Here is a 22,362-nt window from a genome sequence, read left to right as displayed (position 1 = left end):
AGAGCTGGGGTGGGGGGCCCCAAAGGAAGCTGCAGTCAGGTCTCAGCAGGAAGGAAAATGACCGCATGGAAGGGTGGTTGATGCAGGGGGGGGAGACAAAGAGAAAATGTCCTGATGGATTTACCTCCGTGTTGCTCCAGGCCTGGGCAGGGGGATATGAGAAGCAGCATGCAGGCTGTGAAACGTATCGCAGGTGGCTTTTCAAACATCTTTTCTTTTATAATTTTAATCCACCGTAATTGCATGATTTACTGCAGGCCTATAAACACTCAGATCGCTTGAATGCTGTGCCTGAGCTTGCGCTACAAAGACAGCCACATGGAGGAGCCTGGCTGCAGTTCAGTTATTTAACTGAGCAATCAAAAAGCTCCTTCCAGCTCGTGGCAGCAATCCTTTGCTTGGTGACTGTGCTGACTGTGTCAGTGCAGAGGCTCTCTGCAGGCTCTCTGTCCAGCCACCACGGCTACACCAGGGCTTTTTTCATGTTTTCTGTTTGATAGAGATGATTAGAGAGAAAAGCAGCCGCAGGCTGTTATCACAGACTGACCCAATGGCCTGGGTAAGGGATATGAATTCTTCCAGAAAGCCCACAGGGGAGAACCAGAAGGTTTTATCCGTGTTCTAACTATTTTAGTTGTGCTGCAGTCACTACAGCTGGCATGTACGTGTCTAACCTACCTGTAAACCTACTGGCCTACCTACTGGTCTTCATCTCGCATCGGTTTGGGTCTGATTCCAGCCTGCCCGACAAGCTGTGTAAGTACTCACGAGTGGTAATGAGCCACGGAGCACTTTTGTCTTTCCAAGTCACTTAATCCAGTGTCTCATCTTTTGGGAAGCGACAGGATCTTTGTGGAGCAGGATGTCGTGGGGAGTTGAGGTGAGTCTCCTCGATCCACCCCAGCAGCCCTGTGGTGTGAGTCCTTTTTTTGGCCTGAGCCCAGAATGCAGATGAGCTTACAGCTTACGTCCGGAGCACTGCAGCAGTGCGAGGCATGGCCTCGGTCCCTCCGTGGCAGGTGTCCGTGCTGCCGCTGGGGCAGCAGCTGTTGACACAGGAACCGCTGGCCTCCTGAACGCAGGAAGCAAGCACTTCCAGCTCCCCTCTGTCAGGTGCTCTCACGTGGCAAAAAAACAAACCCTAGGGACGTACCTGACTGGGGATGAGCTGTGTTTGCTGCAGCAGACACAGCGCGTGGGTGACACATGAATGCAGCTGCGAGAGGTGAGCATTTGGGCCTGCGGAAAAAGGATGGTGGTGGGTTTTGTTTGCTTCCAGGCTGGTAAAACAGAACTCTGTGGCTCCCAGATCAGGAACAGATTAGGGTCAGCTTCTGATGTCGCCTGCCTTCCTGAACTGCTTTGCTTAGGACTGACCTCTGTAGGGGTAGGTCGTTATCCACAACTACTTGGTCTCAGTTTCTGTGTTGAGATTCCTGGTTACAAGAAGTTAAGAACTGGGTTCCCCTGGAGTCCTTGGTGAGAGGTGGCTGGGACTCGATTCAAATTGGCTTTAGGAGCTGACAGTGGTGGAGCTAGAACAGACAGCAGAGGGTCAGGAGCTCTTAGGACACTCAAACTCTGTGATAGGTTTTTACTTTGAATGACTTTGGCCAAATCACTTCATTTTGCTCGATCCTTGTATGAAAAGGAGAAAATTATGCCATACACCTTCGGGCTTTCTAGGCCAAAACTGTGCTGTGTGACAGCTTGGCAGTGCTAAAGCCATGTGGCTGCTGGAAAGCACACGGGCACGCGGTTCCATGACCTGCTGCAGCTCCGTGGTGAGTTGTTTCCTTTCCAAGGACTCGTTACCTTTGGTACCTGCTGCCCCGCAACTGGAAACCCATTTCCTGCCCTTTCATCCCCTGCCTTTCTGATCTCTGCGTGTCAGCTGGCTGCTGGGGATTTTATCTATTTCTGTTTTCTTGTCTCATGCGGCTTTTGTCTTCACGCTTCCACTTCCTGAGCGCGCAGCTGGCCGAGTGTTAATCAACAAGGTCACATTTTGGTGGGCCTTGTTTGCATGGGGGTGGGGAAAGAACGGCTGCTCCGGGGGAGGTGTGGATTTTCCAAGTCAGGAAGGAAAGATGAAGGTGGAAAGAGCCTCAGGGACCAGGTTTGCTTGGACAAAGGAAAACAGAGGCTAGGCTTGGAGGCAGGATTTGGGGCTGCACTCCCACCCACTCCAGGGCTGTGGAACTGTGCTGCCGCTTTAGTTAAGACACCAGCTCTGGATGGCCCAAGTTTTCCTCTGTGTCTTTTTGTCAGTGCCTCATCAGGAGGTCACGAAGGTTAAATTAATGCCAATGCTCGTTATCCTTTCAAACAGTGGATTCAGTGGCCCGGGCAGCAGCAGCCAGGTCCAAAACCCGGCGCACTTCCACCGGTTCCTGCAGCGCGGTGAAAGCAGCAGCGCTGCTGCCTGCCCCGGGAGCTCAGCGTTCAGAGGGGAGCCTCATCCCGGAGCTTTTAGGGCCTGAGGATGCGGGCGGGCCCTAGCGGCTTCGTCCCAGCCGCCTCCGTGCCGCTTTGCTCGAGCCGCAGCTCAGCGGGACCCAGCGGGGAGCGGGGCTCGGGGAGCCGCCCCCATTCATTCGCAGCCCCCGCTTGGCGGGACAGCGCGCGCCGTGGCCCCGCCCACACGGGCCCCGCCCGTCCCTGGCCACGCCCATCTAAGCCCCGCCCCTTGCTCTCCGCCCACCCCCCCGGGCGTTCCCTCCCCTCTGCGCGGGCAGCGGCGCCGGGAGGGGGGGGCGGTGCCGCGCGTGACGCCACTCCCGCCCGGACCAATGGGGGCGCCGCGCGGCGCGCGGGGGCGGGGCCAGCAGTGGCGGGCGGTGATGTCAGGGCGCGCCGCGGCGCGGGAGCGGGAGCGGAGCGGAGCGGAGCTGGCGGCGGGTGCGGGACGGGCACCGGGGGGACCGGGGGGCACCGGGCGGGCTGCAGGACGCGGCACGGGGCAGTCCCGGCCCGGAGGGCTGAGCGCCGGGCTGGGCAGCGCTCCCCGGGGCCGCCGCCGCTCCCGGTTGCGGTAACCGGGGGCTGCTCGTCCCCGCTGCCCGGCGGTGCGCGGGGTTCCGCCGGGGCTGCGGCGGCCGGGCCGGGCGGGGAGCTCCGGGCCGTGCCCGTTGTCCCCGGGGGGATTTCGGCCCCCGGCACCGCATCGCGGCCCCCTCCCGGTGCCTACCGGGGCTGCGAGAGGAGGCCCGGGCAGCGGCGCGGCTGCCGACGTGTCGCGTGCTGAAGGGGAGCGCGGGGGGACGGACGGGGCGGTGTGCACAGAGCCCAGCAGAGCGTTTTCCCCCTGTGTTTCAGGTGAAAGACCGGCTAACGCAGAGGGATGTTAGCTCCGAGGCTGTCCCGGTGCCAGCTCCTGCCCCGCAGCCTGCTCGGCGCAGTGAGTAACCTTAACTGGGGGCTCGCTGTTACTTTAAATAAGAGCTGCTCTCGCCTCGCGCTGTAAGGTGAGAAATCCTTCTGGAAGAGGAGGGCGGCTCTGACACTTGGAGCTTGCTGGTTGTGCTGCCTGTTCTGGCAGCGAGCGCAGAACGGGCTGAAACGGAGCAGAGGCCCCCAGGAGCCTCCAGACTCAAGTCCTGCATAGGAAACGTGCTGCCGGGGAAACTAACAGAGCCCTGGTAGCAAGAAGAGCTCTTCTGGACTGGGGGAACTTCAGCTCTGAAAGCCAGTCCCTCTTGTATCTACCCTCTGGTTCCTCTAAGCTTCCATTTTCCTCAGCGGTCTTTATTTCATCAGTTTTCCTCTCTGCCTTGTGTGCCCCGTCACAGCAGTGTGCTGGAAGAAGGCCTGGAGAAAGACGTGCTAAAGGGTCACGCGTCGGAGAAGAGGAGCGTGGATCCCATCTCGGTGGCTGCTGCCCCGCACGGTGCTGGAGGGAAGGGGCCCTGCAGTGAGCCTGCTGTAGCTCCCAGCTCCTCCTGCGCTCTCTGCTAGCTCAGTCATTGGTGTCCCCCGTTCCTGGACTTTGCTTGATGGGGATCTCTGCTGCGGGAGCAGTCTCTGCACTCAAAGGCGGGCGAGCCGGGCTAGCAGAGGTGGCCTCTAGATGCTGGAAGGGCCATTTGTGTAAGGCCCTGGCCGAAGATCTCTCCTGGAGCAGCTGCTGGCTGTAGGCCCACCGAGCCGAGGGTCAGGAGAGCCTCTGTGCAGGATGTCTTCCAAGCCGGAGCAGAAGGAGACCCACCAGGCCAACGGGGCCGTGCTCCCCACGGTGCCCATGAACTGCCTTGCCAGTCCAGACCGAGGGCAGCTGGTGGAGCCCTCGGATTTCCTGGGACCTGACGGTGTCGGGGTGGAAGTGGTGGTGCTGGAGTCCCGTGCCAACGCTAAAGGGGTGCGAGAAGAAGACGCCCTGCTGGAAAACGGCAGCCAGAGCAACGAAAGCGATGACACCAGCACAGACAGAGGTCCTGAGCCAGCCTCGCCGCTCAAGGAGACCTCGTTTTCCATCGGGCTGCAAGTCCTCTTTCCGTTCCTCCTGGCAGGCTTTGGGACAGTTGCTGCTGGAATGGTGCTGGACATCGTGCAGGTAGGACGGGTGCCTCCCCGGTACGATGCTGGGCTCCGAGTCCCATCTCTATAGATCACAGCTTGCTCCCGAGCCAGGGGATACTCAAATGCCAGGGCTAATTGGCAGCTCCAAGGGGAAGCAGCGTGTTTCCTTGTGTGCTGGTTGGGGTAGGAGGGGATCTTGGTGGTGTCTGGAGCGAGGGGAGGAGGGGCTGCGGGGACCCCTGCACTGCTGCTGCCCTGCTCCAGCTCGGAGGAGGTCACAGAAGTGCAGCCAGATCCCCTGCCTGAAACTGAGACTGCTCCACACATCGCTGCTGGGAACGAAGCGGTCATCGTCCCCTGGCGGTGCCCGTGGGCGTCCCAGCGCTGGTGGCTAGCTCTGCACGTCCCCTTTCCCCTCACTGCAATGTTTGCTGTACTGTTCCAGCACACGGAGCTGGTGCCAGCCAGGTCAACGATTCCCCTGTTGCAGCGTGTGCAGGGTGCTCTGAGGGCTGGCTGAGCAGCCCCTGCTCTGCCTCCTCGTGGGCTCGAAGCAGTTGTGCCAACGGGATTATTTATTCTTCCTGAGAGCTGCGTGGAGCAGATCTTTGGGAAACGCCGGCCAGGGAACTGGCTGTTACCTCTGGCTGTAAACTGTTGCGTTATCAGGCAGATCTCTCTTAGGTCTTTCGAGGTGGGTGGCACTATGGGAACCACACAGCTGGCTTAGATTTGTGTTAGAAACGTGACTTAGCAGACTGGCTCCTGTGCTGTCTCTAGCAGTGGTTTCCCAAGCAGGGGTCTCTGGCAGCTGATGGGCCCTCAACCCCTTCTGCCTTGCCCCGAGGGACAGGCAGGGCAGAGCTCCTTGTCTCGAGGCCCAGCCAAAGCAGTGAGGCAGCTCTCGACTGTGCAGTGTGGCTTTCTGGAACTGTTTGGATGGAGGCAGGCACGTTGGAGCTGTCATCAGCCAAAAACGCTCTGCTTGCTGCTCCCCCGTTCACCTGTGTGCCATAAGCAAGCCCCTGCAGTGGGGCTCTAACAGCAGCCACTCGCCCGTGCTGCTGGCAGCGAGTATCATCTGCAGCCGAGCTGTGCCCGTGGGGCTCTGGGCATCTCTCTGTAAGCACGGGTGGTTGGGCAGACGTTTATTTTCCTTTATTGCCCCCGTTGGCTCTTCCCTGCATGCCTTTGCACGCTGGTCATCCTTCTGGTTTCTCTTGATGCAACCTATTGAGAGAGTTGTGAGGTTTGAGCTGTGACTCAAAACAGGAAGGGCTGGCTGGGCTAAACTAATCCAGGGGAGAGACAGATTTACTGGAATAACTTTCTGAAAGGCGTTTCAAACGGGTTTCCCTCTGCAAGCTCCCCATAAACTCCTGTGTGGCTCTTCTGGTGGTTTGTACCCAGCCTGAAGTCTGTCCTGGAGAGGGAACAGCCCTCCTGGCTGGGGAGGAGAGGGGCAGGGGTGGGATGCGGTGGCGTACTGCTGTGTTCTCTATTCATGGCCATTAGAAATAAAGCTTCATAATTCCTCTGTTCCACAGCAGCTCAGCATGTGGCTATGCAGCGTGTCCTGCCAACTCCTTTAACTCCCTTTAGCCTTGGGATTAAATGAGGCATCTAAATGCCGGGGGGGAACAGGGGGAAGGGAAGCGTGTGGTCTCGGCTTGCCTGCCTGCAGAGTTTGGGGAGCTGCGCTCGGTGAGGGGCTCCCCAGAGGTTCAGAGCCTTGGGTGAAAGGAGGGAGGAGCTGGGGCAGGGAGGAGTTGGATGTAGCCAAGGATTGGGATGGAGGGAGAGCTCCATACCCCTAATTTCCTCTGCTTTAGACAAGCAGACTAATCAGCCAGCTGTAATTAGCCTCCCCAGCGTGAAAACTGGCCTTTGGCCATGCTGAGCCGTTGATGTGTCCCGGGGAATTTGCCTCTGCTCCCTCTGGGATTGGAGACCTCCGGGCTGGTGACATCCAAGCGTGCCACCTGCCTGCTGTGCAGGGCAGAGCGCTGCTGGCACGCTCCCCTCTCCCAGCAGAGCCCTGGTGGTTGTTTTCCAGCCTCTGCCTGCTCCCTGGAGGTGCTTTGGCTGGTACTGAACGTGCAGGAGGGAGTCTGCTCACCTCCCCTGCTCGGCCACCTCTGGCGGTGGCGTCCCCTGGGGCCAGCAGGGGATGCTGACTGCGGGCTCCCAGCCCCTTCCTCCTCTGCCCAGCTGTGGCTTCCCATCCTCCCTGCCTCCGCCGCTGTCCTCCGAGGCAGAAGGCTGCTTCCTCAGACCTGTGGCAGCTCGCTGCATCCCCGCTGAAGGCTGTGGTTGAGCTGCCCCGGAGCCAGGCCTGGAGGAGCCTTGCAGGGCTTCTCACCAGCCTCTCTTGGCCTCTCCTCGCTTCCTCCCCATGGCGCATGGGGCTCTGGTTCTCCTGCTCTCCTCTTTGGGGTGTGACGGCTTTCTGAGCGTTTGCAGGAGAGGAACACAGTGAGCAGAGCTGCCACGGCAGCGATTGCTCCAACCTGCTGCCTCCCCGGCACTTCCTTCCCCTCCGAGCTGTCCTGAATCACCCTCCTGCTGCGACCGCACTGCGCCACGGGGGCTGAGAAGCAGCTGTTGGCCTGGAAGTACTGGAGCCTGCAGGTGTGAAGCCTCTGAAACTCAGCGAGCCTGGAGGAAATGGCAAAACAGCACCTGGGACTGGGTGGTTCTTCCAGAAGCTGTGACGAGCTGGGTGCTGGGGGACACTGGCTGAGCAGGTGGAGGTGCAGAGAGTTGACCGTGGTGCCTTGCAGCCACTGCTCCCTCTGCATGAAGGCCAGGGGGTGGCAGTGGACGTGAAGAGCCTCCTCCTGCCAAAAACCAGCCGTTCCCCTTCACGTGGGCAGTTGTGGGGGATCCTGCAGGCTGCCACCCTCCCTCCTCGCCCCTGAGGACAGCTTTCCATGCTCCTCAGAGAGGCCTGCTATGGGGGGAGTCAATCTGATATTTCCCCTTCTCTTTCCCATTTTTGTCTTCCCCATGCACTGTAGTTCTCCCCCTATCCATGGGCACTCGTTTCTGCAGGGAGCTTTGTGCTCGGCAGGAGCCCTCAGAGCGGCACGAAGTGCCCGCAGCCCGGCGTTGTATAACATCTGATCTTAAAAAAGTTGGCAGGAGCTCACAGGTCCTGCTCTTTGCAGCGAGCGAGCTGCTGATGTCTGCAGAAATCCTCTTGTTTTCCCTCCCTGAAGATGGCTGCTGCTTTTTTTTTTTTTTTTTTTTTTTTTTTTCCCTTTCTGCAGGAACACCCCTGTCTTGCTTGGGGAGCCGCTCTAGCAGGCTCCGGTTACAGCAGCTTCTGGCAGCAGCTCGCAGCTCAGCCTCCCGGAAAGGTTAACGCACAAATCCCGTGTTGGGACGAGGTGCAGGAGGGCTGTGGACACGTGCTAGCTGTCTCCTGGGCCTGCCTCTGCGATATCTCTGCAGGAAGAAGGAGCCAGGAAGCTTTCGCACGGCGCTTCCAGGCTGCGGGCGGGCTGCTGACAGCGTTCCCTTCGCTCCGTGCCTCTGGTGACACTGCGAAGGGAAGTTGTAGCGAAGGATTCACCGGGACGAGCAGCAAAATAACCGTGGTGCCTGCCAGGCCTGCCTAAAAATAGAGCCTGAGAGCAGAGCTCGGCTGTTCCTAGGTGTGACCTTAAAGGAAGCGCAGCCTGACGCGCTGCTGTGTCAAAGGAAATATTTCAGACTGATTTTCCTCCTGCCCTGCTCGGCACCAGATGCTGAAATGAAGCATCTCTGCACTGTCTGGTCAGGTAGCTGTGCTGAGCCTCAGCCTTTTGAAGCACCTCTGGCTGTAGTGAGGGCTCCCAGGCTCCCTGTGTGCAAGGTGTTTGGGCCAGGGGCTGTGGGCTCTGCCCGTCTCACAGCTGGGCAGGATTTTGTCCGTGCATCTGGGGGCTGCAGAGTGTTGTCAGCTTGTCCTACAGGCTGTCAGCAGCTTTACGGGGATTTTTATTGAGTGGAAGGCAGTTTTTTAGGGAAAATGGTCCCAGTTCATCCCTCTCAAGCGCTTCCCTGCCTCCTGTGACCGTGCTGCTCTCTCAAATGGTTCTCCCCGTGAGTGCAGCTTGGACGTGGTGTTGCCAAAACCACGAGCAGGAAACTGGGCTTTGTTGGCTCTTGCTGTCCCGGTGCCGACAGCAAGCATCACAAAGGGTGGAAAAATAAACCAAAACACCCCAAGCCCTTCCCCGCGGGAAGGCATTAGTCACCAGGTAGTGACCTTTACGTGCTGTACGGTGCTGGCTGCTCGTGCTCCTCACCCGGCCAGCACCGCGCATCCTTTGGGGGAAGGAGCCGGCCGCAGGCACCGTCAGCAGGGGGGCAGCAACGGGAGCCCCGACCTGCAACGTGCTCAGCGCCGCTGCCAGCTGCCCAGAGCCCTTCCAGCAGCGCTGGGTTTCCTTTCAGGAGCGTGCCAGTCGGGCGGTGTGGGAAGCAGGAGCTATTTTGGATGCCTTCTTGCAAAATATGCACGAAAGTAAGGCGTCAGGCAATGGCGCTCGTGCAGCCTGCGTTTTGTTTTTTGTTTTTTTTTTTTTTTCCCCGACACTGTTGTGAGGTTTTTGGGGTGGTTTGGGGTTTTCTGGGAAGCTGGCTGCTCTCCTGTGGCGTTGCTCACCCTACAGTTACTCTGTTTTTTTTCTAAATAACCACGGCTGCCTTGATCCTAGAGGCAGGGTGGGCAGCAAGGACTGAGGGGTGCACGTGCAGGGTGAGGGAAGCAGGGACTGAGCCCTGGGGGCTGCTTCTTGGAGCTGGCAGCATCAGGGAGCAGCGGTGCCGTGCTCGGCGAGGTATCCACAAGATGAATGTGTGGGGAATGACTCTGGGCTGAGACTGACCAAACTTCAGGGCTTGATTCTGTCAAAAACTGCATGTATTGGGCAAGCCTGCGCGTCGCCCCCTGGTTTGGCTCCTGCATACATAAGTGGTTTGTCAGTGGGGAAGCTTCAGGGGATTTTTTAACTGAAGGCTGCAGGCTGAGATCCTGTTTTTAAGCTCAGCAGGAACATGTGTTTGCTACTACACAAATGTCAGGAACAGTAAAATCGCTGGAAAGCGCAATACCAGAGTTGGAAGCAGGCGGCAGCGGAGCAGGTGCCAACCAACCAAGAGCAAAGGTTTCAAACACCTGTGGTTATTTTGTCTGTTTTTTAATCTTGCAGCACTGGGACGTCTTCAAGTATGTGACAGAGGTGTTCATCTTGGTGCCTGCGCTGCTGGGCCTGAAGGGGAACCTGGAGATGACTCTGGCATCTCGCCTGTCGACTGCTGTGAGTACCCAGGGGACGCCCGGTGCGGGGGGAGGCAGGTGGGTGGGCGAACAGAAGTCTCTCTGCGCATGGGGAGCAACCACACAAACCAGAGGCTGGAGTTTACCTTCCTAGCCAGGTGTTCCCGTCCCATTTGATCAGATTTAAAGGCTCAGTAGTCCCTAAGCTTTGCTGACAGGTCACTTCCTCATCAGGGCTGCTCGTGAGCCTGGAGGCACGGTGCAGAAGGCTTTGGCAGTTCAGGATCCGGAGTGCTTGGCCCTGCTGTTGTTCACAAGGAAGCTGGGTGCAGGCACACACCCAGAGCACACAGAGCAGGCCAGAACGTGCCAGGTTCAGCAGGGCTGGCAGATCAGAGAGCCTGGGGAGAGCTGTATGGGTGAGGCTGAAATGGAGGGGACCTGGCAGGGACAGCAGGTGGATGGACAGCCTCTCCAGGATGATGAGAGGCACGGCAGGGCGTTTCTCTTGCTGGAATTCAGTCCGATTCCTGTGAAACAGTGGGCTCCCTGTGAGAAACGGGGACAAGCTCTCTCAGCTCCTCAGAGTGCTGTGGTAGCCCAGCAGTAAATGAACTGCTTTGTGTTTAGCTGCTTCTGTAACGCAGCAGTTCCTCCGAAGCTGAGCAGCGCAGGCATCCTCTCCTAACAGGCACAATAACGCTCCTGCCTTCTGTAAAGCATCTCCTACTTGAACACAGCAGCCTGATGTTTCTGTGCTTCCCGAGGTGAGAGTACAGCGTTGTGTCTTCCATCTCCAAGGTGTTAGCAACCTGCTGCCAAGCTTTCAACTCTGCTGGGCTTGCCCTTGGCATTGCAGAGGAGCTGGCCTGCCTCGGCCTGAGAGAGCTGCTCAGGGAGCATTCCCCAAGGAACAGGGCTAGAGAACTGTCTGGATGGATGACAGCAGCAAGCAGAGAGCTGCCTCTTAGCATGCTCCCTTCTCAGCCTTCCCCTTCTGGTTGCTGCAGGAGAAAGCACAGCAGTGTTGGAAAGGTTTCTATATATTCATTGTTCTGAATCTTTCCTCCATCTCGAGCGGTGCGGTGATGCCAGCTGTGGCCCTTTGCTCTCCAGCAGCCCAGTGGCAGTGGGCATTGTGTTCTGCTCAGCACTGCTTCCAGGACTGGAATGCTCTGCCCTCCCGGCTCTGTGTGGGGTTGTCCCTGCAGTCCCTGAAGGCAAAGAGCTCTTCCCTGGGAACACTTGGCCTGGCCCCAGCATCCCCAGCCCCTGCCTGCTGATTTGTGCTGCGGGGACCGCCTGGGAGCCGGCCCTTGGTCTCTGGAGGTGCTGGGCTGCCTGGGAGGCTCTGGCTGCTCCCCCTCGGTGCTGGTCTCCTCCCTCCAGGTGCTGCCGGGCAGCACAAAGCTGCTGTGCTCCTGTGCCAGGGCTCACAGTGACGGAGGCTAAGCGCTGCAGCTTGTGGCAGGCTGAGCTTTGTTTGCCCCTTCGTTCTGGGAAACAAATCCCTTTGTTTTAGTTGTTCCCTATTGTTCAGATCATGTCAGGATCCTCGCTGACCCAGACACAGGCCGTTCTCCCTCTTGGCCTTGGCTTTGGCCAGCTTTCTGAGCACAGGCTTATCAGGGTGAGTGCTCAGCTCTCCTGGGACAGCAGTGCTCCTGTGGCCATGGCTTTCTCCATCTTATTCCCTTATGGGGCTGGCACAGAGGAACTCCAGGGCAGCTCTGCAGGGCAGTGAGCCTATCCTGGCTGCACAGCAAGTCAGAGGAATGCAAATCTTTCCCCATCTGCTCTGGTGACTGCAGCAGGGTCATCGGGAAACTGGCACAGAGAGCACCCGGCTCGACTGCCTGCCCAGGCTTCGTCCTCTGCTTTCCTCAGCCCTGGCAGTAAAGGAGGCTCTGCCTCTATCAATCTCGTAGCCTCACACGCTACCTCCTTGTATGTGTGCGGTGGGACAGGGCAATCTCTCTGGTTTTCCTTTTTTCCTTGGCATGGGGGGATCCACATGCAGGTGTGCGGAGCGGGCTCTCTTCTGAGCAGCACTTTACGGTGTCCTCGTGCTCTCGCTGCAGGAAAGCATCTGGAAGGGCTTCTCAGGCTGTGGGTTTCCAATTAGGGCTGCATTAAGGCACCTCAGAAGCTCCTTTCACAGTTCAGAAGCAAAAGTCTCCCATTAGTTAGGGGATTAAGATCCTGTTGCCAGTGACTACAGTTAGGTTATGTTAATCCCAACCTAATTGCCATGTGGCAGGAATGCTGAGGTCAGGCTTCATATGGAGCTCAAATTCCTTGCTGGATGTACTCAGTGCTACTCTACAGCCAACTTCTTGTTGTTTTGGTGTGTTTTTTTTTTTTCTCGTTCCTTCTTTCTCTCCACTAAACTGACCAGAACCCACCTAGAGCTGGGTGCATCTCAGTGCTGGTAAGCGTGGATCAGATGCACGTGTGGCAAGGAGAGCACAAGGACTGGCTGCTCACGGGCTGCTTTTTTTGCAGAGAGCAGAAATGAAAGCTGAGAGGCAGGAATTTCTGCTCTGTCACTTAGCAGAAGTTTGACACTGCCGTGCAAATGCCCCTTGAGATTTCTTGGGCCTCTCCATTATGATTTCATAGTGACAAGCTCGTTTCCTCTTCTTGTTCATCAGCTGCTTCTGCAAGGTTGGATACAGGTCTGTACTCTCTGCCTATTCTTCCCAGCTTCTATAAGAACCTAGAAGGTGCTGGGGAGAACAGAACTCCTGTGTTCTGCAGTGACCAGTAACCTGCAGTGATTCTGCTGGTTTGGTCGTTGGTTTTTTTGTTTTGTTTTGTTTTTTGGCTTGTAGGCCAAGAAATTAAAGCTTTTCCGTCTGTTCTGCTTATTCTGATTAGCATCTCCTGTAGTGATGCCAGATGACCCGTGTGCCATGGCTGCTTCCTGCTACTCAGTAGGTCTCCACGTGGCACTAGCCTTGTTTACTCAACTTTTATCCCCAACAGGAGATCCTGCTGCCAGCTCCCCCTGCCCACGTGATGCTCCTCTGGCCTTGCTCCGTATGGGAGCTGGGGGCACTCAGATAGCTGACCTGGGAGTCGCTGCACCCCAGGTTCCCTCCTGGCTGCCTGACCCGAGGGGCACCATGACCCAGCTGGGCCCGAGCCAGGCTTGGCTTTATCACCCCTGAAGTGAATTCAGTGGGTAAATAAGCAGCAGTGCGTGTTCCTGCAGGAGGGCAAAGTGTATCACGTTGCTTTTGCAAGATTTTCATCAGAAGCTCTATTGAATTCTCCTGAATTGCTCTCCCATAAGGGGTGAGGATTTGAGGCAGCTGCTCTCACCTGCTCCTGGCACAGACCTCTACAGACAGAAGGCAGGAATCGGACACTTACCAAGTGCAGAATTCCATCACCATCAGTCTTTTAAATCCTTAATGATGTTGTGATGTTTTCTTGCAGGCTAATATTGGCCAAATGGATACACCCAAAGAGCTCTGGAAGATGATAACAGGGAACATGGCGCTGATACAGGTAAGGGAATGTGAAAGGAGGAAAAGTGGGAATAGTGGCAGCTGGTGTAAGCACAACTAGGACAAGTGTCAGAAGGCTTAAATGCCTCGGCTTTGGTATTGACTGTCAATATTGTACATCTAGTGGGGAGACAAACGGCACTTTCATGTCCCACAGTCACCGAACCATGGCAGTTTGCCCTGAGGGTGAAACTTGGCATTTCCCTGCTGAGTGCTAATCTACCTGAGATGTGCTAATCGATCCTAGGTGGTGCTTCTTTTTCTTTGCCCCGGGACCATTTTTCCCCACTAGTTGCCTTGGTGACTGGTTTTTATTTTCAGGTTCAGGCTACCGTGGTTGGCTTTCTGGCCTCAATCGCAGCGGTGATATTTGGATGGATCCCAGATGGGCACTTCAGCCTCGACCATGCTGTGCTGCTTTGTGCCAGCAGCGTGGCTACTGCCTTCATTGCTTCTCTTGTTCTGGGTAAGAGGCAGATCCTGTACGCCCTCCATGCACCTCTTCCTTAAATGCTGAGCTCTCCTTACCATCATCCTGTTTTCTTCCTCTTTTTCACTCTAGGTATGATCATGATTGGGGTCATCATTGGATCCAGGAAGATGGGAATCAATCCCGATAATGTAGCCACACCAATTGCTGCCAGCCTAGGGGATCTCATCACCCTAGCTCTGCTTTCAGGAATCAGCTGGGGCTTGTACAAAGAGCTGGGTGAGGAGCAACAAAAGGCTTTTGTGTCTCCCTGGTCCTTCCATGTGCTGCAGCATCTCCCTTGCAATTCACCCCGTTCCTGTTCCTTTACCCTTACGGTTCTTGGGGTGTGTAGGGTGCCTGGCCTGGAAGCTATCCCAGTTAGCAAAACCTAGTCAGAACTGGTAAGGGGAGGAATTGGACCTTCTTACTGTCTTGTAGCTGCAGACAGTCTTGGCAGTGATCTGCATACATCCTCCTTACCAGGTAAAGTGTTAAAGGAAAGGCTGCCTCCTTCCAAGCACCAGGGGCTTGATCGTGGCTGAAGTAGTGGGGGAAGGCAGCTCTGGATGGGATCCTTTGTACTGTCAGCACCAGCTGGGGGTCCTCAGTGCGGAGCTGCAGCTGCACGCTCCAGACTTCCTCCTCCCTCCCCTCCACCTTCCTTCCCCGGCGGCTGGGATGCGGAGGATGTGACTCAGCCAGGTTCAGTCAAAGGTGAAGCAATGCTGGGAGGTCCTGCTTGGGAATGGGAAGTGGGAATGAGCAATTAGGAAACCAAAGAGGTCTCACTCGAAGCTGTTGATAAAGCCCCTGAGGGTGCATCAGAAGAAGGAAATGCCAGGTCGTGTGGAACCGAGGCTGGCCTGGTCTAGTTTGTGTGTGTCTGACTCCGTAGGTGGCAGCAGGCTGCAGGCAGCGCTGATAAGCTCAGCTGAATTGGTGGAGAAACGTGTCACTGACCTGCTGCCTCTGCTTATTTCCCCCTCAGAGAGCAAGGCATACGTGAATCCTCTGGTGTGCGCCTTCTTCATAGCTCTGCTGCCCATCTGGATCATCATTGCCAAGAAGAACGCGGCGACGCGGGAGGTGCTGTACTCCGGCTGGGAGCCTGTCATCATCGCGATGGCAATTAGCAGGTAGGGGGCACAGAAGAGTTCTTCTCCCCCAGACGTAGGCAGATAACGAGCCCTTTCCCCCAGCCCTTTCAGCCTGTCCGCCTGTGATGGATTCTAAAAGAAGAGAGCCGAACCTCTCCTACTTCTCCAGTTCGCTCTGCCAGTGAGATTTCAGCACCGACCTCTTCCATCTTCCCTTTGCAGTGTTGGCGGTTTAATTTTGGACAGAACGGTCTCAGATCCAAACTTTGCTGGGATGGCTGTCTTCACACCAGTTATTAATGGTGAGTTTCTTTCCACTCTGGTACTGCAGCTTTTGGAGATCTGGGCAAGCAGTGAGTTTGGCCTCTGAGCCTCGTTTCGGGTAGTTTAGAGACTCTCGGATCACCAGTGAGATACAGTGCTTAGACCCAAGCTTTACAGCAGCATGGCTCCCCCTGGTGCCAGCCTTTCACCAGAGGTGTAATTGGCCTGGGAAGCTGTTACCTAAAAGATAAGCTTTCTAGATCTGGGGCCCAACAAGAACTGTCTTCATTTCTTGGTTCCTCCTGGCTGATGGAAGACCCCTGTTCCAGTATGTGTGCCTTGCGGTCACCTTGTGACATAAAGACTTGACTTTGCAACTCAGAGTCAGGAAATCTAGTTTCTTCTGGTACGAAGCTTTGACTTCCTTTCTGCCTAATGAATCAAGAGAACTCCATTGTGTGATAGTTTTCAGACTTGCAATAAATGGAGTTAGTCCTGTGGCAGTGCATCTTGTGCCAGTGGGTTCCAGTTCTGTTACATCTCACGCAAAAAACAGTAGCTTTAAACTTCCTGTGTCTGTTTTGGTGGCTGACTTGTCCTTTTTTTTGTTGTTTCGTGTATTTCTTTCAATAAAAGCTGCAGTAATAGAATTACATGTACTTTTCTAGGGGGCCTAAGGGGAAACTGCAGAACAGTGTGCTTTGTCTCAGCTCTTTACATCCTGCAAAAGTGGAATTTGGGTCAAAAATAGACTGTCTTGTGTTATTTCAGCACCTGGCAATTCCAGGTGTGCTGGCTATTGAAAATGACTTTCAAGTGGGTTTGAGATCTAATTTGGTTGCTCTCTCCTTATCTGCAGGTGTGGGTGGCAACCTGGTGGCAGTGCAGGCTAGTCGCATCTCCACTTACCTGCACATGAGTGGGATGCCTGGAGAGAGCCCTGAAACAGCCCCTCGGAAGTGTCCCAGCCCTTGCAGCACTTTCTTCAGCTCAGGTATTCAAGTTGAGGCTTGACATCTATTGAGTTCTGCCAGCAGCAGCTGCTGCAAATGGCTGGCTGAACTCATCTGTGACAGTCACTGCAGCACTGGTAGGGGAAATGGTGGCTGAAATCTGCTCAGAGGCAGCTGTCAGCTCACGGTCTTGGCTGGTCTTCTGGCCTGGCCTGCCCTCTAGAGACAGTCAGACCTTTAGCAAAGCTGCCGTGTGCGAGGACGTAGCCCTGCTGGATTAGGAAAACATGGTGCAGAAGTCCTATGCCCTGACTGCCTAATACCGTAAATCCCCCACCCACTCAATCTCTTCCAGATGTCTAGGACACTAAAACCTGCCTTGAGGCTGCTTGAGCATTGCAGCTCTGCTGGGCCTGTGGAGCTGCAGTTACAGAACTTCTCCCTTGCGAAGGCTTCTTCAGAGCTCCGTTACTTGGAGTGGTTGTGTAGCAGAGAAAAGCCCAGACCTGCGTGAGCAGAGCTGGTTACTCTCTGGAATCCCTGGGGAGGTTTGATACCCTCTAGCCTGGGCCCCGGCCTTCTGGTAGAGAGCTGTCCCTGCGAAGGGAGCTACGTGGTGCTCTGTTCACATGTGCCATGTCATCCGTAGGGTCTGGGGAGCAGAAGGGGAAAGAGATCTCCAAAGTTACAGTCATCCGTCAGGAAACTGATCACCAGACGAGGTGTGGACAGAGCCCTGAGGAAATTCAATGTTTATGTTAAATCCTTGGCAGCTCGGTACTGAGCTGAGCAAAGTTAAGCTCTCCTACCAAGCTTGGCACTAAAAGTCCTCGAGCATCCTGACAGTTAGGTCATCGCTCAGGGTGCTGTTTCCCAGTCTAAATCTGGAGTGTAAGGATGAGCCCAGTGCGCTGGTGTCTGCTTGGGATTACAGCACGGTTGTGCTGCCTTCTCCCCTGGAGCCCAGGTAGGCTGCGGAGGTGCTGTGTGCTCCGGCTGCTTTTAATCCTGAGCTCCACCTCTGTTTCCTGACAGATGTGAATTCCCGCTCTGCCCGTGTGCTCTTTCTCCTGGTGGTGCCTGGACACTTGGTTTTCCTGTACACCATCAGCTCCATGCAAGGAGGACACACGACGCTCACCCTGATTTTCATAGTCTTCTACATGACGGCTGCACTTCTCCAGGTAAGCCGAAGCCCCTCCAGTTCTGTAACTGCTCAGGCTGGAAGGGGACGTGGCCGTGCCATCTCTGTGTTCAGCCAGCCAGGTTGGAGTGTGTGCTGCTGTGCTCTCAGCAGCACATTTATCTCCAGGTAACAGGTCCGTGTACTGCAGAGAGCTTTGCCAAGAATACTGTTTGTCAAATGAGCTGGTATCAAGCTAAATAAATCCTTCTTTGTTGATACCTGTACGCGCAATTTTTCCTTCCTCCCATTCCTGGCAAGTTTTGAATCTCTCTTTTGTCTTTCTTTTCCTTTTTAAGTCCTCTCGACAGCAGAAGGGTTCACCTCCTCTGTGTTAATCTGTTCCATAAGGTGCTTTAGCAATTTTAAAACTGCTGGTGAAGAAAACAGGATGGAGATTTTGCAGGAGCCCTGCAGCTTGTGGCTTTGCCTGCCTCCCTGTGTAGGGCAGAGACCTGGCAGCTCTGCTGGCACCGGGCTCCTGGCCCCCCCCAGAAGCCGTGTGAGCCCGTAGCAGTGGGGTAGTTCTGGGGGAGGCACAGAGCAGGGTGCTCCTGCTGCAGAAACGCAGCAGCCGTTTGCATGTGTTGGAGGGAAGGAAGAGATTTGGTTGGAGATTGTTGGGGAGCTTCCTGCAAAGCCCAGCTCTGCTCCCCCTGCTTGCTCCCTCTGCTTGTGGAAGCTGCGCCTGGTTTCAGTGTTCCCTAAAATCAACCCAGGCCAGCTTGAGGAAGTGAGTCAGAGCATCCATCAGAGGCGAGGGCAGAGGGCTGTCATCCAGGAGGCTAAATTTAGGCTGTGGGCTCCTGCTGGGCCCTTGGGCACTCAGAGGGGGCTTCCTCTCGCAGCCGCTCTGCGAACCCGCTGCAGTGAGCAGCCTGCAGGCTGGAGCGCACCGGGGCTGCAGGGGGGCACGGTGCTGGCTGCTGGGTCCTGAGCTCTGCCATGCTCTAAGCGAGGCCCTCCCAGCCCTGGAGCCACCAGAGGCATGAGCTGAGGGCCTGTGGCCACTTCTGATGCTTGTCCCAGACCTAAAGTTTGAGAAGATCCAGCGTGGATTTCTTTTAGTGTCTTCTAGACACAGGGACAGATCTTCTCGCTGCGTTGAAGCAGGTAGAACTTTGCACTCTGGTGGTTTCTGCTGCTGGGAAGTTGCTCTTTTATTCCTGGAATTCAGATATTGCTGTCCTTCCCCAAGAGAAGGTGTGCTTCTCAGTCCCTCTTTTTGCCCTGTATCTCTTTGTGCTTTTTCTGGTTAGATCTGAAAATTGAGATGCAAAACGTAGGCTTCCTGGTGTTTGGGTGTCAGAACCCTTCTAAGCTAAATTTGGTGGTGACACGTGAGGCTGAGAAGGATGGGGTAGGGGCTGTTAAAGAAGCAGGGAACATGCCCAGGACCCATTAAGGTTCACTAAGGATCCTCTGTGCTGTACTCCTGTTGCTTTGGGGACACAGAGTGCATCGAGTGCCTGGGCTGCAGCTCTCCGCAAGGTGCTTGGACGTGCCACCAGCTCCACTGCTGGGGCTGAGGGCTGGCCTGCCCAGCTGGAGCAGCCCCAGCTGGAGCTCCATGGAGGGACTGCAGGGTCTGGTTTTGTGGCTGACGTGGCTCTTTTCTTCCTGCCTCCCAGGTCCTCATTCTTCTGTATATCGCCGACTGGATGGTGCACTGGATGTGGGGCAGGGACCTCGATCCTGACAACTTCTCCATCCCCTACTTGACAGCGCTGGGGGACCTGATCGGAACGGGTCTCCTTGCTCTCAGCTTTCACATCCTCTGGCTCATCGGTGACCGGGACTCTGATGTGGGGGACTAGCTCTCCCTGCCACCCCTCCCCCATCTCACAGCTCGCCTCCTCCACCAATTTTGTTGTTTTTCTTCCACCTTCCTTTCCTTTACTTCCCCCCCCCCCCAGTCTCTCTCGAGACTTCATCTTTGATACTGGATTCTCATTATTTTCAATGGGAATTTTATGTGGTTTATATTTCAAGCCAAGTTTGTACAGAAAATAAATCTAGTTTTAGGAAGGACAAAAAAGTGTAATGAGACAATCACCAAGTGCAATTTTGTAGCTGTTGTCTGAAGCAATGTTACAGTGAAGATACCCCTCAGATCACACGTGTAGGAAGCCTGCCCTGCCCACGTCACTAGCGGTGAAGGTTGTTTTTTTGCTTCATAAGCATCTCAGATGTTGGAGGTAAGGTTCAGATTTATTTTACTGAGCAGGCACCTTCTAGCAGAGTACACCTTGTGGACGAGGGCATGCAGTTACCTCCTTTCCTCTCTGCCCTGTCACCTTCCTCCCTCCTGTTTGCTTTCTGAATCCCTCCTGTGCCTGGCCTCCAAAGCACACAGGGTTCTGGTAGAGGGATTAGTGAAGGTAGAGAGGAAGCATCCTCCGTGCCAAAATGCCCGTTCCTGTGTGCCCACAAGGAAAGTGAGCGACTGCAGAGCCCGGAGATCTGGCTGTGAGCAGGCTGCTCTCTGCTGACAGATTTAAGCTCCCTTTGCCAGCCATCTGGCAGCATCTGCATCTCGGAGACTGCAAACTGCTCGTGCACCAAGCTTCAGCTCCTGCTGCACGCAAACTGATGTGCTCTGCGCTTTGCCCGAAGATGCTGTGAGCTCTCCCATCCATCTTCCTCCCCTTCCTCCTGCCTGTGCTCTGCGGGAAGATCTGCTGGAACCCTGGTGGGTGCGAGCCTCTCCTTTGTGCTGGTGTGGGCACTGCAATGTTCTGGCAGTCTGCACAGTTCAGTTGGCTTTTCTGTTTGGGTGGATGAAAAAATAGGTCCTATTTTGTGCATTAAGGCTTGCTTTCAGCTGCTGCGTGCTGCTGACGGGCCCGTTGCAACTGGGAAGAAGTCACTCAGCACCTTCCCTTGCTGAGCCCGAGGCATTTCAGACTTGGGAGCACGTGAGCACTGGCCGAGCACTGTGAGCACAGGGTTCCCTGCTCGGTTTTCCCACCTCCTTTTTGTGCCATTCAGCCGGCTGACGGCTGAGGCACCTTCTGTTGCTCTGCTTGTGCAGACTGGAAGGACTCTCGTGCAGTAGTGAGTGAAAACCTGTTCTGGCTGCGTGACCAAGGTACTTGTAAATGGTCCTCCTGAATGCTGTTGGCACTCGGTGCTTTTTACTTCTCCCATCTGGGTATAAATCAATTCAGTAAACTGAATGCAGCTTGATGTCAGCGGGTCTTATTGACTCGGAAACTTCACTCGGTTACACCACATTTAAATGATGCACTGAAGCAGACAACTTTATTAAACAGCCTCTAATGCATGAACATAAATTGAATGCATAACTGTGCATGGGAGCAAGCTCTTAACATCTGTCAAGGACGGGGAAAATACAGTATCCCATGGAACCTAACTTCAGTGATACCCAAAGCTTGGGGAGCTGCCAGCATCCTTTCAAACTCTAGGGAGATGCCCACAGCATTCAGCACAGCAGCACCTCGCATCCCAATCCTGAAATAACAGCAAAGCTCCTGTTTTAGTTAGCTCTGAAGGCCTGGAGCACTGCAGTCCTGCTCTGGGCGCTGCAGAAGAATCCTTTTGTGCTTCATGTGTGAGCGCAGAGTTCCCCCTTCTCTGCTGCCTTAGCTGTCTGCAGTGGTCAGCAGGCAGAGAGCTGGTCCTCGCCCCATCAGGCTGCCTGCTCTCAGACCCTAAGAAGAGCAGGCAGTAGTGTTTTTTTTTTTGTTGTTGTTGTTGGTTTTTTTTTTTGTTTTTTTTTTTTTTTTTGAAAGATTCCCCTTTATTCCCCTGTCTACCTTGCTGATGCAGGGCTTGCTTTCCCCTTCTCCGTCTTTGCAGCATATCGCTTGTGGCAGCAGCTCTGAACCTCGTTCTCTTCACCCTAGTGACTTGGCTTCTCACAGGTCTAATTTGGCCATGGCTCTGTGTTTTTTGTTTTGTTTTGTTTTTTAAATAAAAAACAAACAAACAAAACACCAAACAATCATATCTCACACCCACGTACTGAAGTCTCAGCCCGGGGACTTCTGGAGTATCCTCTGCTGCTCATTTGATTTCTCTGCCTAATGTTGAGGAATAGATACGAGATTTCCTTCCATTAACACGTAAGCTTTTACATATATATATATATAATATATGAAACTCTACCAGTCTTTTGTGTGTCGCATTGCTATTTAGTTCCCCAGGAAAGGATTTGTTCCCAAGGAAGAATCTACTGCTCGTGGTCTCCTGTAAGATGTAGAGACCTGGAGGTGATGAAGAGCTGCCGTGCTGCTGGGACTGGTGGTGCCTGTGTAATTTAAGGTGGGGTGAACAGATCAGGGAAGAATCTAACTTAAAATTTCAGAATATTGATGGACAAAAACTTTTCCCACCGGTTGCACTCAAATGCATGCCTACCATACAGCTGACTGCAAGTGAAAAATCCTGGTTTACTCTTTTTATTCAAGGAAAAAGACTGTCTTAATTATTTATAGTTCCTATAACTGAATTGACAGATGTCAACCTAACTGATAAATTATATTTCGTTAAATAAAGATGACATTTATTTATGTGCACTGTGGTGTCTTTCCTAAAGTCTCTTTGCAAGGTTAAAAGTTTCCCTTGTGTTTTGCAGCTTGTTCGTGCTTATTGTTCATGCTTATATGTGCTTAGATGTTCTTGCGTCATTCGATCAGGAACCTTGCAGGGATCAGCTACAGCGGGGGCTTCTTGAGAAAGAACTTCTTCACGATGAGGGTGATGGAGCATTGGAACAGGCTGCCTAGGGAGGTTGTGGAGTCTCCTTCTCTGGAGATATTCAAGGCCTGTCTGGACGCCTACCTGGGCAGTCTGCTCTGAGGAGGGGAGCAGGACTGGGGACCAGGACCCATCAACATCTGCGACTTGTCAACCAAAAATCTAGAAAAAAATACCTGGACTCGCTCAGATGGAAAAACGAAACATTCAATTAACTGATAGATAAATTCTTCCTAAAATTTGAGATGTTAATTCTCTGTTCATTCAACTAAAGTAAACGTGTAAGGAAATGCCAGTGTTTGATGACAATAAAACTACACGTGATCGCAGTTACACAGATACCATGTCGGCAGGATCTCTAGCTTCTTG

The 22,362-nt window shown here is 54.6% G+C and overlaps 1 protein-coding gene across 3 annotated transcripts; it reads left to right on the top strand.

The window, feature by feature from the left end:
- Nucleotides 1-511: 511 nt before the first annotated feature.
- Nucleotides 512-21,812, top strand: SLC41A1 (solute carrier family 41 member 1). Of its 3 annotated transcripts, XM_032203354.1 has the most exons (12): nucleotides 2,866-2,901; nucleotides 3,319-3,467; nucleotides 3,792-4,552; nucleotides 9,720-9,827; nucleotides 13,232-13,303; nucleotides 13,624-13,768; nucleotides 13,865-14,011; nucleotides 14,763-14,910; nucleotides 15,094-15,173; nucleotides 15,995-16,129; nucleotides 17,124-17,272; nucleotides 18,903-21,812. In XM_032203354.1, exons 3-12 carry the CDS (start codon nucleotides 4,175-4,177, stop codon nucleotides 19,086-19,088), a joined length of 1,548 nt encoding a protein of 515 aa, XP_032059245.1. In that variant the 5' UTR covers nucleotides 2,866-2,901; nucleotides 3,319-3,467; nucleotides 3,792-4,174; the 3' UTR covers nucleotides 19,089-21,812. The 3 variants fall into 3 exon arrangements, with proteins under 3 accessions (XP_032059243.1, XP_032059245.1, XP_032059242.1); XM_032203352.1 differs by lacking the exon at nucleotides 2,866-2,901 and adding an exon at nucleotides 512-756 and having other exon boundaries at nucleotides 3,319-4,552; XM_032203351.1 differs by having other exon boundaries at nucleotides 3,319-4,552.
- Nucleotides 21,813-22,362: the final 550 nt, after the last annotated feature.

The sequence above is a fragment of the Aythya fuligula genome, chromosome 25 (assembly GCF_009819795.1).
Source record: "Aythya fuligula isolate bAytFul2 chromosome 25, bAytFul2.pri, whole genome shotgun sequence".
Lineage (NCBI taxonomy): Eukaryota > Metazoa > Chordata > Aves > Anseriformes > Anatidae > Aythya > Aythya fuligula.
Note: the sequence above shows the minus strand (reverse complement) of the source record. Positions and strands in the feature narration are given on the sequence as shown.